Genomic DNA, 15,363 nt, shown 5'->3' on the forward strand with positions numbered 1-15,363 from the left:
GACGCGGCTGGGGCTGCCAGAGCCCAGGGCAGTGGCCACCGTGAAGACCCGGTGAGTTCTGGGCGGCGACTTGAGGAGCAAGAGGAGTGGAAAATGGGCTCCTGCATCTCCCAGCCAGCCCGCGGGGGCTCTGTCAGGCCCGCAGGCCACTGGAGACATGTTCAGGCAGAAAGGCCCCCCCAGAGTTAAGGCACAGGAACTGGGGAGCCTAAGGGCCACGCCCAGAAGCCCTTCCCCCGGGGCACCCCTGCTCTTCAAACCTTCTCCTGGGGCAGCCCGTTGTAGCAAGGCAGCTGCCTGCACATCTCCAGGCTCAGCTGGCAAATCCACGTGTTGTCAGACACGACAGCCAGAGTGTCCCGAAGGAACTGTGGGCAGGAGCTACGGCAGTGAGGGGCCAGGAACACAGCCCTTCACCGGGCTGGCTGGGGAGGGAACTGAGGCTCGGGGGCGCCACATGCAGCGACCCTGGGTGGTCCCGTGCCACAGCTCCACATGGTCAGCCGACAGCCTTGAGCCTCTGCAGAGCAGCCCTGTGCGGCCGAAGGCGCACTGGCCTTGCAGAGGCAGGACAGAAGCCTTCCGGGCAGAAGCTCGGAGCCCCTGGGACAGGGCGGCCCGTCCCATCAGGTTGAGCAGTGCGTGAGGGCGGCAGACAGTCCTCGCCCCAGAGACACCCACCAGCCGCCCCACCCCAGCCCTGTGAGGTCAAGGCAGGCGTCATGACCCTAGAGGGGCGGCCTCCCACTAGCATCCCCTGCCCCAAGCTGTCCCGCCCGCGACAGCCCTGCACGGCAGACGCAGGCCGCACCCTTGTCTCCCCGCTCTCACCGCAAGCAGCTTTTCCTCCCACTCCTTCTGGGACAGGGTTTCTTCGGTAAATTCTGCAAGGACCGGTCACGCGGTCAGCCTGGCCCATCCCAGCAAGTAGGGGCGGAATTCAGACACCCAGGCCCAGGTCCCTGCCCAGCACCTTCCAGAGAGGCCACATCCTTTGTCTGGGACAGCCGAGCAGCTCCCACAGCCCAGACCCTCCTGGGTGACCCAGCAGGGATACCTTTCCAGCCCCATGTCCTTGAAACTCAGGGGAGGCCGCTTCTGCCAACTTAACAAACTCTGGTCCCCAAAAGCCAACCGGGACGCAAACTGGCCCACATGGGGTCAGAGGTGGAGGGCCCCCCCCCACGGCCCGGAGCCTCACCATCCAGGTGCTCCAGCAACGGGGGGATGGTGGTCGCCCAACGTTGCCCCAGCAGAGGGTGGATGCTACGATGCAGGGCGTTCAAGAGGCGCAGAGAGGCGGCCCCGCGGCCGTCCCCCATGTAGGGCTGGGAGGACACTGTCTGATGGAAGTGCAGGCAGGAGCTCCAGGCGCTCCAGGGCCTACCGCGCCCCACGTGAGCCCCGCAAGGCCACCCCATGGCAGGGAGGTGAGGAGGGCTCCGGGACACAGCTCCCCCAAGCCCCACGGGGTGCGCCCGACCGGCCCCACTGCGAGACAGTGTGAGGCCAGGGACACAGGGACCGAGGGTGAGCCCACTCCCTCCCTGAGTCTCCCGGGGAGCTATGCTGGCTCGGGGAGGGGACAGGGCCAGCACGGCATGCTGCGCGATGCTCACCAGGAGTCTCGCTGTGATGGCGTAGGGTGAAGGGAGGGTCACTGGAAAGGAGGTGGGAGGCATGCTCAGCAGGCTGCCTGCGCCCAGAGCCCCAGGCCCTGACCGCCCCGTGGGGTGCAGGGACTTCGGAGGGCAGGGCTCGAGGGCTAGATCGGGGGTGAGGAGAAGGTGGTGGGGAGCAGGGCGCACCGTTGCTGTTGGACTGGATGAGGAAGGCCTCGGCTCCCACCTCCTGCCTCTTCTGGGCCAGGTGCACGAGGCTCCTGCAGAGCGGGGTCAGCGCCCCGGTGAAGCGCACAGGGGTGAGGAAGGTCAGCAGGTAGGGCCAGAGGACCTGGGAGCAGAGCCCTGGTCTGTGTGCCGCACCTCAGGAGTGCAGGCTGCAGGGGCAAACGCAGCCAGGGGCTCCCCCAGGCTCTGCAGGGGCTTGGGGATGTTTGGGGAGGTGGCCCAGAGAGGAGCCCTGCCCCTGCAGCTTGCCCACCCCGGAGTTCAAGAGTCGCTGGGCCACGAGGTGGGAGGGCAGCGGTCGGTCAGGTGCCCAGGGCGGGTGGCCAGCCGTCCGGGCGAGCCTAGGCACAGGCCGCAGGGCAGGCACGCACTCACGTCGCTCATCCTGTCCACGGTGGTGCTGACCAGGTAGAGGGTGCTGATGCTGATGGCCCGCACACTGTCCGCTGTGAGGTCCTCGCTGTCGGGACCCAGCTTCTGCAGCTGGTGGGGGGGGGGGGCGGAGAGGCAGGAGCGTGCCTGGGACGGTACTGCTCTGCTCTCAAATCCTGCACTGTTGTGGGCTCTGGGCGGTGGGGACGTAGCCAGCACACAAACAGGGCAGACCCAGCCCAGCTGCCATAGGGGACACCTGTCCGCCACGGGCAGGTAACACACTGGGCACTGGCAGCGCCCAAGGAAATGGGCCCAGCTGGCTCAGTTCCAGCCTCCAGGACAACAGAGACCGTGAGCCTTCCCTGCCCGCCACAGACTCTGTAAGAAATCGCTTTATCCTCAGCTGTGGCCATGCTGACGTCCACAGACACAGGCGTGCCCGAGCGGCAATGACGGTCACCCGGGCAAACCGCCACGTTCTCGCCAGAACGGGCCAGAGCTCCCGCAGCCTCAGGCGGCGGACGGCTTCTCCGCCGACACTGCGTCCTCACCCGCCTCCCTAGGACGGTCCCTTGCAAAACACTGACCCTGCTGGCCACATGTTCTGTCTGAGCCTCCCACTCACGCTCTGAGATACCGAAACGCAAACGCTGAACACCAGAGAGAAATGGCCAAAATGCAATGAGTGTCCGAGACCCCCCACCTCTCCCGGAGCGATCAAAGGTCAAGTAGAGAGAAGAGACATGTTTAGACCTTGAATAGCAACTTTTACAAAACGCTCTGAGCTTCGTCCCGCACAAGTACGAACAACTCTGAGAGCCTGATCATCTGTTAGGTCAACAGTTTTTTAAATTTTTTTTTTTTTTTTTTAATATTTTATTTAACTATTTGTCAGAGAGAGAGAGGGAGAGAGAGCAAGCACAGGCAGACAGAATGGCAGGCAGAGGCAGAGGGAGAAGCAGGCTCCCTGATGAGCAAGGAGCCCGATGTGGGACTCGATCCCAGGACGCCGGGATCATGACCTGAGCCGAAGGCAGCTGCTTAACCAACTGAGCCACCCAGGCGTCCCTGGTCAACAGTTTTTTAAACAATTTCATTTATTTAAGGCATTTCTGCACCCCACATGGGGCCTGAACTCACAGCCCTGAGATTAAGAGTTGCCCGCGCCACTGACCGAGCCAGCCGGGCACCTCCTCAACAAGCTCTTTGTTTTTAAGATTTTATTTTACTTATTTGACAGAGAGAGAGATCACAAGCAGGCAGAGAGGCAGGCAGAGAGAGGGGGAAGCAGGTTTCCCGCTGAGCAGAGAGCCCGATGCAGGGCTCCAGCCCAGGACCCAAGACCACGACCCGAGCTGAAGGCAGAGGCTCAACCCACTGAGCCACCCAGGCGCCCCTCTCTCTCTATTTTTTTAATAAGACTTTTTTGTTTATTTGACAGAGACAGCGAGAGAGGGAACACAAGCAGGGGGAACGGCGGAGGGAGAAGCAGGCTTCCCGCAGAGCAGGGAGCCCGACGTGGGGCTCGATCCCAGGACTCTGGGATCAGGACCTGAGGCAAAGGCAGAGGCTTAACGACTGAGCCCCCCAGGTGCCCCTCTCAACAAATTCTTAAAGGCAGGAATAAACCTGGCCAGATTCACAGAAGACAACACAATAAAATTACAAGTCCACGATGGCCATGAAAAACTAATCACCTAGAAAAATTTTAATATCCTAAAAGAAATCTTCAAATGCCCCAAAACCGGGGAGTAACAGACTAAAACAGACCTTGATTCTCTCCAGCATAAGCCCAAAGGCCCCGGAGCGGCTGTGAACATGTGGAGGCTGAAGCGGGCCGGAGCAGGGGGAGACCTGGCCACCCGAGGCCTGGGAACAGTGCCGAGCTGGCCCTTCCCAGGGCCCACAGAGCAGCTCTCGAAGCAAGGGAGCAGCGTCCTCTTGCTCTGGCTGGACTCCAGTGCTTCCGCCCAAACGCAGAGCTCCCCTCGGGGTTCACGCAGCTCTGAGCTGACTTGGGCCTGAGAGACCAGGCCCAGGGCAGGCTCAAGGCCAGGACACGGGGACAGACCACCCAGTCATGCCTGCGTTTCTGCCATCTACTTTGCTCTCCCTCAAGAAGAAACTTGGATTTGCTTAGTAACTTTTTCAACAGAAAAGCCCCAGAGAGAACCAGGTATGTGTTCTGCCTCTCTCTGCGGAGCCTTGGGAGCTGAGGGAGGGAGGCCCCACCGCACAAAGCAGAGAGGTGCTTAGCGCACGGGCTGAGACCCCCCCGCCCCCAGCTGGGACTGTGCAGGTTCTGATGGGCACACGGCCTCCCAGAAGGCCGACAGCTCCTGAGCCCCAGAGCGGATAGGTGGGGGACACCCCCTTACCTCCGTCTCGGGGGGCAATGCACACTGCTGCACAATGTACTCCACCATCGCCTCTCCTCCGGGCTGCTCCAAGTAGCCGTGGTGGGCCATGGCACTGATCACCTGTACCACGGCCCGTTTCACCTGCCCGGGACCGAGGGAGGTCAGGGAGGGGCCTCGGGGGGAGAGCCCTGGACAGTGCCGTGACAGCCCAGTTGGGATAAGGGCATCTTGCCCTTTCCTCTGCCTGCACCTGTTCCTGCACCCACATCTGTGCCACACGCACCTGCAGTGCACCTACACCCGGCCCTCCTCGGCACCTGTGCCGCACCCAGCCCCTCAGCTGCACACATGGCTGTCATGGCCTCAGCAGAAGGTCCCTTTTCCTCCTGCCCCCACACCTCCCTCCCTCCCTGGGCGTGAGACTTGTTGCTCCTCTGGCTCCCGATGTGCCGTCCCCTCTGCCCCACGCTCGCCCCACCTCCAGCTGCAGGACTGCTGCTCTCAGGGCTGGCACCTCTCACGGGCCCTACCCCCGGCTCCACCGCCCCCTCCAGCACAAGGACCCTGAATCAGCCCCTGTTGCCACAACCCCCCTGGGAGCTGAGCCTACCGTCCAGCCCCACTTAATGGCCCCACCTGGTGGCTCAAAGGCACAGCCATGTCACCAAGGCCAAAAACCCCTCCCCCAGAGCTGGCGCCTCCCACACACCCTAGGGCTTCCCCTTGAGCCACAGGCACAGACGCCAGCCCAATGCCCCCCACCCCTGAGATCCTTCCTCAAAAGGCCTCTCTCCTTTGGACCTCGGGGCGAATGTCACTGCCCCAGCCTCCTTGGCCACTCAGCTCCGTGCCATCCCCCATCACGTGTGCGCCCTGAGTGACTGTGGGGGGGGGTAGATCGGGGCAAGCAATGCGGTCGCACAGTGGGTGCTCCGGCAGAGTGCGCCCGGCCACTAGCGCTGTCCTTGGCACGTGGGGCGGCCCTTCAGAGGTGTCCCGAACAACAGCACCAGGAGGGAATCTGGGGGCTGTGCGTGGGGCCTGCAACAGATGTGGCTTCAGTGCCTGGGGGTCCACGTCAGTAGTTTTCAAAACTCTCATGGAAGGGCCCAAAGAGCAGGCTACCTAGGGTGAGCGTCAAGTCTGCAGCAGCCCCCCGGGGCCGGGCAGGGGGACCCCGCCACCTGGGAGTGAGCAGGCCTGCCTGATTACGGGGCCCCAGTAAGGGTCAGTAGGGTCAACCCTGTCCTTGGCTGCTGGGACGGGCCGAGTCTCGTGTCCTGTTTCCCCGGGGCTCTGGGCCACACGGTGTCAGCCTGGGCTCCCGAGGGGCTGGAGACGGAGGTCGGCCACGCAGGAAGACAACCAGGTCAGCGTGACGGGAGCCGGACGAAGACCCTGGACGGCGAGGCGGGGGCTTCCCCGGCCAACAGCACTAGTGCGAGCTGGCACTTCGGGCAGGGAGAGCGCGCGCTGCTCGAGACTCCACAGGGAGAGGGCGGTGTGGACCCTCCTGGGCCCTGCCCGCGCGCCGCTGCCCCTGGCTGAGGGCGGTCTGCGTCCTTTCCTTGCGATGAGCCTAACCGGGAGCCTAACCGCTCTCGTAAGTTCTGGGAGCCCGTGGAGCGAATCGGCGGACCCCACGGGGTCTCAGGGACCCCTGCCTCCCTTCCCATGCGGTTAACTGTGTAAGGAGTAGGGTGTGGGAGTCCTGGCTGACGGCTCAGCAGCACCCACGCCTGCATCCTCCCTCTGATGTCCAGGTCGGGCTGAGTCAATGAGGACTTCCCGCCCCAGCCCAGCCACACCTCCTGCCGCTGCTCCCAGCGGAGCTCGGGCTGACCCCACCATCTACCTTGGTGTTGGTGTCCAGAAGAGGAAGCCTCATGGAGGACAGAATAAAGGGCTTCTTAACTTCCATCTGAGAAGCTGCAAGAAACGAACGGCCAGCTCAGTCTCCCCGCCAGGACCGAGGCTGGCTGGCCCATCCACCCCAATGAGGCCCAGTGCCCCATCGCCAGGGTCTGGTCGCAGCCTGGTCCTCAGCAGGGGGAGGGGACGGCACTTCAGCAAAGCCCTCCCACTTCCCTTGGGGGACAAGTGACTTTTTTCCCAAATAACATTATTTTGCCCAAGAAGAAGCTGGACGGTAGATAATTTAGGGCAACAGGTACGAGAGTGTCCTAAGTCAGGCAGAACCAGGTTTGGGGGGCGTCCACCAGCACCCCAGTCCCGGCAGGCCTGTCAGCAGGTACACGTGGGCACTTTCCACATATTCCCAGTTGTGCTGATGCTGCTGCTCCGAGGACCCTCTCCCACCGGACGGCCAGCAAGGTTAGCCTTTGTCTCCTGACAGGAAAGTGGGGACTGAAGGTAGCCGTCAGGAAGTGGCCCTGAGACCAACAAGAACAAGGACATAGACACAAGTGTCCACAGCACAGGGACCCTTCAAGGCACACGGTGGGAGGGCACTTTAGTTTTTTAAAGATTTCATTTTTTTTTTAAGATTTTATTTATTTATTTGACAGGCAGAGATCACAAGTAGGCAGAGAGGCAGGCAGGGGTGGGGGGAAGCAGGCTCCCCGCTGAGCAGAGAGCCCGATGCGGGGCTCAATCCCAGGACCCTGGGACCATGACCTGAGCCGAAGGCAGAGGCCTCAACCCACAGAGCTACCCAGGTGCCCCTAAAGATTTCATTTTTAAGGCATCTCTATGTCCAATGTGGGGCTCGAACCCACAAGCCCGAGATCAAGAGCTGCGTGCTCCTCCGACTGAGCCCGCCAGGCACCCTAGGGGTGCTCCCCCTGCTTCTACTCTCTCTTACTCTCTCTCTCTAATAAATAAAATATATTTTTTTAAAGATTTTATCTATTTATTGATAGAAGACACAGTGAGAGAGGGACCACAAGCAGGGGGAGTGGGAGAGGGAGAAGCAGGCGTCCTGCTGAGCTGAGAGCCCGATGCGGGACTCGATCCCAGGACCCTGAGACCATGACCTGAGCCGAAGGCAGAGGCTTAACCCACTGAGCCACCCAGGTGCCCCAATAAGTAAAATCTTAAAAAAATAACAAAAATAAAAATCCTGAGGCAGGGGCACCTGGGTGGCTCAGTGGGTTAAGCCTCTGCCTTCGGCTCGGGTCATGATCCCGGGGTCCTGAGATCGAGTCCCGCATCGGGCTCTCTGCTCGGCGGGGAGCCTGCTTCCTCCTCTCTCTCTCTCTGCCTGCCTCTCTGCCTACTTGTGATCTCTGTCTGTCAAATAAATAAATAAAATATTAAAAAAAAAATCCTGAGGCAAAATAAGATTTGAAACTACATACTGAAAAGGCACTTGACAGATCTGGGAAAAATATCACCCCCAGAACAGCCAACATAGCCAATAAAATTTCTGGATTTAAAATAAAAAAATACACATCCTTTGGGCATTGAGGCAAACAGACCGAATCACTTATACGGAAACTCAGACTGTCACCAGTTTTTGGTGACCAGGCCCAAAGCTCGAGGCCAGTGAGACAAGGGAAGGAAGGAAGAAGCAAGAGCCTCCTTTGTGTGGCCGACCCGGCGGGCACGGCAGTGCCCACCCACACAAGAAAGGCGTCCTGGGTCACGGTTCAAAGGAATCTAATCATGGCCCCAACTTCTTACTCATAATATTTTAACTCAAAATTTGAGAACTTCTAGAAAGAGCAGGGCCCCGGCTCACCCGAAGCTGGGTTGTGCATACCACACCTGCCGTTCATGCTAACGCGAAGCCTTACTACCCTCACCTACAAATCAGACCGTGATGGGGCCTTTCCGCAGGTGCCCAGGGCGTGAACAGGGCCACAGACACAGCCAGCACAGGGATGTGGGGGGACACAGCTGGCACTGGGGGGGGGGGACACAGCCAGCAGAGGGGCACTGCAGCTCCTGGGATCAGTGAGGCCTGAAGTGGGGAGAGGGGCTCTGGTCTACGCCGTCCCGCCCGCAGACAGGCTGCGTCACCCACGGGCCCTTCACCCCAGCGCCACACGACGCTGAGTGTCCCGCAGGTCTCAGCACAGGGGAAGAGAACAGGAATGAGATGCGGCTGTCACTGGAAAAGGCGCATTTTCCGGACTTCTGATAGATCAGCAAGCTAGAACCAAGTTTCTTGCCGTAAGCCGAACTAAGTACATGCTTTACTTTTATAAAAACCAAAACGAGGGGCGTGCGGGGAGCCCAGTCGGTCAAGCGTCTGACTCTCGGTTCCGGCTCAGGTCGTGAACTTGAGGTCGCAGACTGAGCCCGAGTCAGACCTCACACTCAGTGAGGGGTGTCTCTCTCCCTCTCCCGCTGCCCCTCCCCCCGCTTCCGTGTGCTCTCTAAAATAAGTAAATCTTTAAAATAACCAAAACAAACCAGAGCGGGATGTGGTGTGTGTCGACCACAATGGCTGAAGTGAGACTGACCAGAGCTGGCAAGGACACAGAGCGAGCCCACTGCTGGCTCCGTGGGTCTCAGAAGCAGAAGCCTGGAGCCTTCCGTCTGAGGGGGTCAGAGACATGTGCAGGCTAACAGGTGTTCTGCCCGACGGCCAGCTGCACCCTTCCCAGGGGCCCACACCTGAGAGACAGGTCTCTTTGACTGGGCCCCCCAGGGTAGCCAGGACAGGTGACACGGGACATGTCTGAGCCATCAGGCCAGGGGCTGGCAGGGGACGTCTGGCCCGGGGAAGGGGCGCAGGGGCCCGGTGTCCCAGCCACCCATCGAAGGCAAACGTCTACGATGGGCATTTGCTGCCACACAGAAAGGTATTTTTCGGAGTTTGGAATTTTGCAAAATAGGAAATAGGGAAATTTTTTTTAAGAGCCTGAGAAAGGGGGACGCCTGGGGGCTCAGTCGGTTAAGGGTCAGCCTTCGGCTCAGGTAATGATCCCAGGGTCCTGGGATGGAGCCCCACACTGGGGTTCCCTGCTCAGTGGGGAGCCTGCTTCTCCCTCCGCTCCTCCCCCTGCTTGTGCTCTTTCTCTCTGACAAATGAATAAAATCTTAAAAAAAAAAAAAAAGAATCAGAGTAAGGGGCGCCTGGGTGCTCAGTCGGTCGAGCGTCCGACTCTTGGTTTCAGCACAGGTCACGATCTCAGGGTCATGGGATCGAGCCCTGGGTCGGCCTCCATGCCAAGTGGGCAATCTGTCTGTCCCTCTCCCTAGCCGTGCTCGCTCGCACTCCCTCAAATAAATGAAATCTTTAAAAAAAAAAAAAAAAGAGCAAGGTGTTCCTTTCATCTGAAAGATGGACAGCACCTGCCGTTTTCAGGCCCCGCCCCCGCCGGACACTCACCCGCTGAGTTGATGACGTGCCTCACCACCTGCAGGGTGCCCACGCGGGTCCTCTCGTTGCTGGCATCGAGCTTGGGCAGCAGGAAGGCCAGTAAGCGGTCAGGTGCACAGCGGGCTGCAGGAAGCAACATCCGAAAAGGGTTAGTAATCATCTCCGCTCCCTGCCGCGCATCGGCGTGTGCAAACCCAGGCCACGGAGGATGGACGCGGGGGCTGCAGCCCAGCCAGGCCTCCACGGTGAGGCTCCGGAGCTACACACAGGCCCAGGGACAGGTGGGCACAGAAAGCTCCTCCGCTCCAAGCCCTGAGCAAAGCCGCCTCCCACACACAGGCGGCGCCCAGGCGCCCTGGGGAGCAGACGCCGCCGCAGACGGCTTACCCAGCACGGTGAAGCAGCGCAGCACCTCCTTTTGGTTGCTCACCACCAGGGGGCTGGACGACTCCACGGGCACGCAGATCTGCTCCAAGGGACAGAAGACAGACACCAGTCACGGAGGAAAGCTGCTGCCTTCCCAGGGCCGCGCCGACGGGCGGGAAGGGCACGCGCTCCTGCACTCGCGGGGCCCCAAGGGGCTGTCCAGGCCCGTGCCTTCTGCCTGCCGCACAGCAGGCATCGGAGCCTGCGGGCGTCGGTCACTCCAGCACCCTCTTGGGGCGACACAGACGCGCGCACCCGAGATCCGAGGCTGCTTCAGGGACCTGAGCCTCCGCCCCTGCGGCTGGTTGCGGGGACAGCAGACACACGGCTGGCCCCTGTGCGTCAGGGGAGCTGAGGCCTGGCTCCTTCCCGCCAGGAGCCAGGAGCCAGCGTCACACCTCCTTTGGGCACTGATCTCTAGAGTATAAAAAGCACCGGAAACCGAAACACCTAGTGCTGATTCATTCAAAATTGTAAAAAAAATTAAACAAAAAGTTGCTGCACTCGTTAAAACTGAAGCTGCTGGTAGCTGTGTCTCTAGGGTCCTCCACCCCTGCCCCCTGCAGTCACCTGGGGCTGGGCTCTGCAGCGGCACTCCGCTCCTGCCCCGGGTCAGGCTCATGGCAAAGGACGCCCACAGGGCCTCCATGCAGAAGGACCAGCAGGAAGTCTTCAGCACAGCCCAACCTCAAGGCAGGAGCGGGACGGTGCGCAACAGCACAGAGCGAGACCCCAGGACCGCGGGCTCTGCCCCGTGCTGGACCCTCCTGGCATTCAGACAGCTGGGGGATGTGGGCAAGGGGCAGGCAGTGGCCCAGCCTCCCAGGGAGCTCCTTGCTTTTCCCACTGTACAGAAAGGCATCGGGGCATCAAAGGCACCACAGCAGACTCTCCCTCTGGGGGAAGCCAGCGGCCAGGTCGTGAGGACGGGCAAGCAGCCCTGGGGAGAGCCACTGAGCTGGAAGCAAGGCTGCCAGCCTGGTGGAGGCAGAGCCCCCAGCCCTGGCCGAGCCTTCACTGTCCTCACACGAGACCCTGAACCAGAACCTCGCGGCTGAGCCATGCCCAGATCCTGCACCGACAGTGGCTGCGGAGTAACCACCGGCTGCCATGGGAAGGCGCCAAGTTTCGGAACAACTAGGTCCACGGCGAGAGGTAACTAATGCCCGCGCAGGCCTCTGGAGAGGAGACGGACTCTCGCTCACGGTTTCCCAAGATAAGGTCCAGGCGGATTAAACAATAAAAGTATATTGGGTGCTAGGAAGATGTGGAAAACGACTTGCAGAATTCAAAAGGCTTTTCTAACTCTAACCAAACCCACGGCACAACAGAGAAGACGGGTACACGACACGGAAACATGAGATAATTTTGGTGGCAGAGTCCATCCCGAACAGAACCACAGGACCACAGACAAAGCAGGAGCAGGAAGGACACGCAGGACGCAGGGCTGGTCGGTACGGGAACCGAAAACCCAGCAGAACAGAACACATGAACAGGCAGCTGCGAGGCAAGAGGAAACGCCATCGCGTCCGCTGCGGGGCCTCCACTGCGGGGCCTCCACACCCGTCTCCCCCTCCACGCGCCCCTGCTCTGCGGCCAGTGTGGTGCCGCGGTCCCTCTTCTCACCGTGAGGTTTTCGGAGCAGTTAACTTGTTCTCCGCAGGGATTTTGGACACTCTTGGTGACCTCAGCTCTAGGACACTGTGCACCACGCTCCTGCTACGGCCTGCAGCGCGTTTTGGCCGCTGTCTAGCGGGCCACCCTGTCACTAGCTGAGGAGCAAAGGTGGTCCCAGGTCCTAATGTCCGCGTACTGACTCTGTTCGGACACGAGTGGATGTCTCGAGGAGGGAACCGCTCGTCCCCAGACAAATACTGAGAGCTTACGAGTGACAGGTGGGGCGCCAGGGGCAGAGATGCCGCCGTGGAAACAGACAACACCCCACCGTCGTGCCGTGGCCTCCACGGCAGCGGCAGTGCGGCGAGCGGCAGGCAGTCAGGCGCCCCGTAGGTTTAGAAGGCGGTGGGCGTCACGGGGAGAAACAAAGCAGGGCCAGGGACTCGGCGGGGAGGCGGGGCGACGGTCCACGAAGCCTCCCGCCCCACATTTCTGTTTCTCGCTGTCGAAACTGGCTCCAGGCTCCACCAACGGTGGTGCAGGGGTCCTGCTCTGATCCTAAGGGAGAGTGCCTGTGTCCCAGTCCCGAGGCAGTATGCTGGGGCGTGGCGCAGGAGCTCTGAGGATTCAAGAAGCTTCATCGCGGACTTTCAGTGGTCATGCTGAACATCCACAGAAGCTTTTTCTGCGTCAGCCAAGGTACTGGGCTCTCCTCCCCAATCGCTTTCCGAGAGGGAGCATCCTGACAGCTTATCCGTCCCTCCTGTCTTGGGAGGAGAGCGTGGGATCCATTAGCTCGAATGTGTGCCTCAAACCACAGACTTGCAGTCCCCTGCGTGGCACTGACTTTACTCCCTCAGGCAGCTCTGAATCTGCCTGGTCTTCCAACCCACGTTTATGGGACGGCAGTTAGGAGTCGGGCAGAGCCCAGCCTTAGAGCCTGAGGGCCCGGCGTGTGCTGGGTTCGGGAGGCCTTGGGAGACGATCTCCACTTGCTGGGTTAGTTGGGTTTTCGTTCTTCTGCCAAGTTTGACGTTTTCATTTCTTCAGGAATCTATCCATTTCACCATTTTTCAAGTTCATTACCTTTGTTCAATTTCTCTACTGCAGCCCTCCCTGCCCTGGCTGGGCAGACCACGTGGGGCTAGGCCTGTGTTCCAGGTGCCGTGGGAGGAGCCGCAGGGCCGCAGAGCAGGAAGAAGGCCCATGCCCGCCCCCTCCTCTCTCTCACGTTTTATGCCCCTCTTTCCTCTTTCGGAGAGTCTGTGGAAAGGACTACCTACCACTCCACCCACCCGCCTCTGTTCCTGGGACCTCCACACCTCTCCTCTGACCTAGAGAGAGGGCTGCACAGCTCATGGCCCACAGGAGCCCAGCCCCGCTATTTTTCAGGACCCCTCCCCTCTCCATGGCCAGTGGCCCACAGCCAGGGCAGATGCCCCCGGGCCATCTCCGGCCTCTCTCCCGCCTTCCGCCCACTCCTGCCGGGGAGGAGCTTCATCCCTGGGGTCACACCCATGGCCCAGGCAACGCCCCAACTTCAGTGCTGCCAGGCTGGACCCCTCTTGCCCCCTGCACGCCTTAGCAGGCATCTGCACCCAAGACCCGGCCACAGGCAGCACCAGGAACTGCCCCGTCCTACCAGCCCCGTCCCCAGGGTGCCCCCCTGCACCCTCCCTGTGGAGCCCCAGCCTGTGCAGCCACAGGCGCCCCCCTCCCCACTCCCGTCCCGTGCACCCTACCTGAGCATGCAGGGCGGCCAGGAGTGAGTCCAGCTGTGGCTCCAGCGTGCGGCTGCCCACGCTCACCGCGGCCTCAAGGATCTGGCCCAGGCTCTGCTCAGACACAGAGGACAAGAGCCGTCGGTCCTACTTCAAGCCCCCAGCCCCACCTCCTGGCCACAAAGACCCCACTCCAGGGCCCAGGTAAGGGAGACCTACGTCCAAGTCAAGAATTAAGAGAGGAGGGCAAGTCTCGGGACAGGCGGGCATAGTCGAGGTGAAGGACCCCTGGGCAGGGCAGGGCAGCGACAAGTGTGACTGGGCCCTACCCACCACCGCCTCCAACAGCACTCTGAGCCGCCCTTCCCAGGTGCCTACACCCTCCTGTCCCAGCCAGGTGGGGCCCAGTCCCCGGGACAGAGCTCCGCCCAGGCCACGGCGTGCAGGTACGCACCTTGGACACATGGACGGTCTCCGCGTGCTTCTTGTAGAGGGCCAGGACCCCGGGCAGGAGCTTGGGCAGCTGCTCCTCCAGCTTCTCGCCAGGCAGCAGGTGGCTCATGGGGCCCAGGGCCTCCAGCACAGCAAGCCGGAGCTGAGAGCGAGAGCACCATGCCGCTCGGGTCAAAGCACTGACCCAAGGGGGGAAGAGGCAAAGGCCCCTCCACCAAGAACCCAGGGCCAGAAGTGAGGAAAGCCAGTGACCGCACGACTAGGGGTCCGAAAGGGGTGCAGAGGCAAAGAGGTCAGCGTGACCACACACAGCCAGGGTCTGGACAGTGGCCAGGGAGGGAGGCCGTGAAGGAGTCCACCCCCCCCAACCCCGGCAATGAGCCGCGTCCAGGCAGAGAGGGGTAGGAAGGCAGGAATTAAGCCGTATTCCGTAGGGACCCTGCACAGGGCACCCCCACTCCCCAATGCAACCCCCACCCCGAGCCGAGGGCAGGACACAGAAGGGACTAGAAGCCTGTGTGGACAGCAGCCCAGGACCCGCCGGTGGGGGAGGTGGCCAGCAAGGGGACCACGGGCTCCGGACACACTGACGAGGGCCACCTTGGCTTCGCGGCTCTGCAGCCAGTGGGTGAAGAGGATGTCGTAGGCACTGAGCATGTCGGTGGCAAAGGTGTCCTTCCTGACCGTGGGGTCCGGGGCTTGGTCCAGGTCGGCCAGGTACTCCAGAATGCTCTCGCTGAAGTGCTGCAGAGCTGTCGCAGGGGTGAGGGGTGAGGGCGCCAGTTACCCTGACAACAGCGCCCCCAGCCACCTGCAAGGCCCCCCCAGCACAGCGGCCACACCCTCGTCCTCCCGGAATCAAGCAGCTCTCTGCAGACACGACTGCTTAAGCTGCGATCGAGGCGGGGTATGGTGGGCCCTGAATCGTACGTGACTGTGTCCCTAGACGAGAACACACAGACACAGAGACACAGAGAGGAGACAGCGGGGTGGCAGCAGGGCACAGACCAGACGCTGGTCGGGGGCGGGGGGCCAGGGAGCAGAGCCTCTGAGCCCCGAAGAAACCCACCCTGGCGACAGCTATCTCGCACTCTGGCCTCCAGAACCATGACAGAATACTTTTATCTTTTTACTTTTCTTTTAAAGATTTTATTTTTAAGTAATTCCTACACCCAATGTAGGGCTGGAACTCAGAACCCTGAGACCAAGAGTCACACGCTCCACCAACAGAACCAACCGGCGCCCCCATTTCTCTCACTGAAGCGCCC

At 61.1% G+C, this 15,363-nt stretch overlaps 1 protein-coding gene across 6 annotated transcripts in view; it reads right to left on the reverse strand.

Annotated features, from left to right (window-relative positions):
* LOC111146537 (maestro heat like repeat family member 1) overlaps positions 1–15,363 on the reverse strand; it is a 60,528-nt gene that overhangs the window by 21,831 nt on the left and 23,334 nt on the right. For 5 of the 6 annotated variants that reach the window (XM_022502114.1, XM_022502109.1, XM_022502111.1 and 2 more), the window contains exons 7-19: positions 14,696–14,847; positions 14,097–14,237; positions 13,664–13,756; positions 10,266–10,344; positions 9,888–10,001; positions 6,441–6,514; positions 4,604–4,726; positions 2,226–2,333; positions 1,809–1,953; positions 1,620–1,660; positions 1,202–1,343; positions 832–884; positions 261–368 (exon numbers count right to left, since the gene is read on the reverse strand). In XM_022502114.1, coding sequence (XP_022357822.1) covers positions 261–368; positions 832–884; positions 1,202–1,343; positions 1,620–1,660; positions 1,809–1,953; positions 2,226–2,333; positions 4,604–4,726; positions 6,441–6,514; positions 9,888–10,001; positions 10,266–10,344; positions 13,664–13,756; positions 14,097–14,237; positions 14,696–14,847 — 1,373 coding nt within the window. The remainder of the gene's footprint in view (positions 1–260; positions 369–831; positions 885–1,201; positions 1,344–1,619; positions 1,661–1,808; positions 1,954–2,225; positions 2,334–4,603; positions 4,727–6,440; positions 6,515–9,887; positions 10,002–10,265; positions 10,345–13,663; positions 13,757–14,096; positions 14,238–14,695; positions 14,848–15,363) is intronic. The other variant, XM_022502113.1, reaches the window with a different exon arrangement.

Source organism: Enhydra lutris, unplaced genomic scaffold (genome assembly GCF_002288905.1).
Source record: "Enhydra lutris kenyoni isolate GAN:26980312 unplaced genomic scaffold, ASM228890v2 scaffoldscaffold14, whole genome shotgun sequence".
NCBI classification, from domain to species: Eukaryota; Metazoa; Chordata; class Mammalia; order Carnivora; family Mustelidae; genus Enhydra; species Enhydra lutris.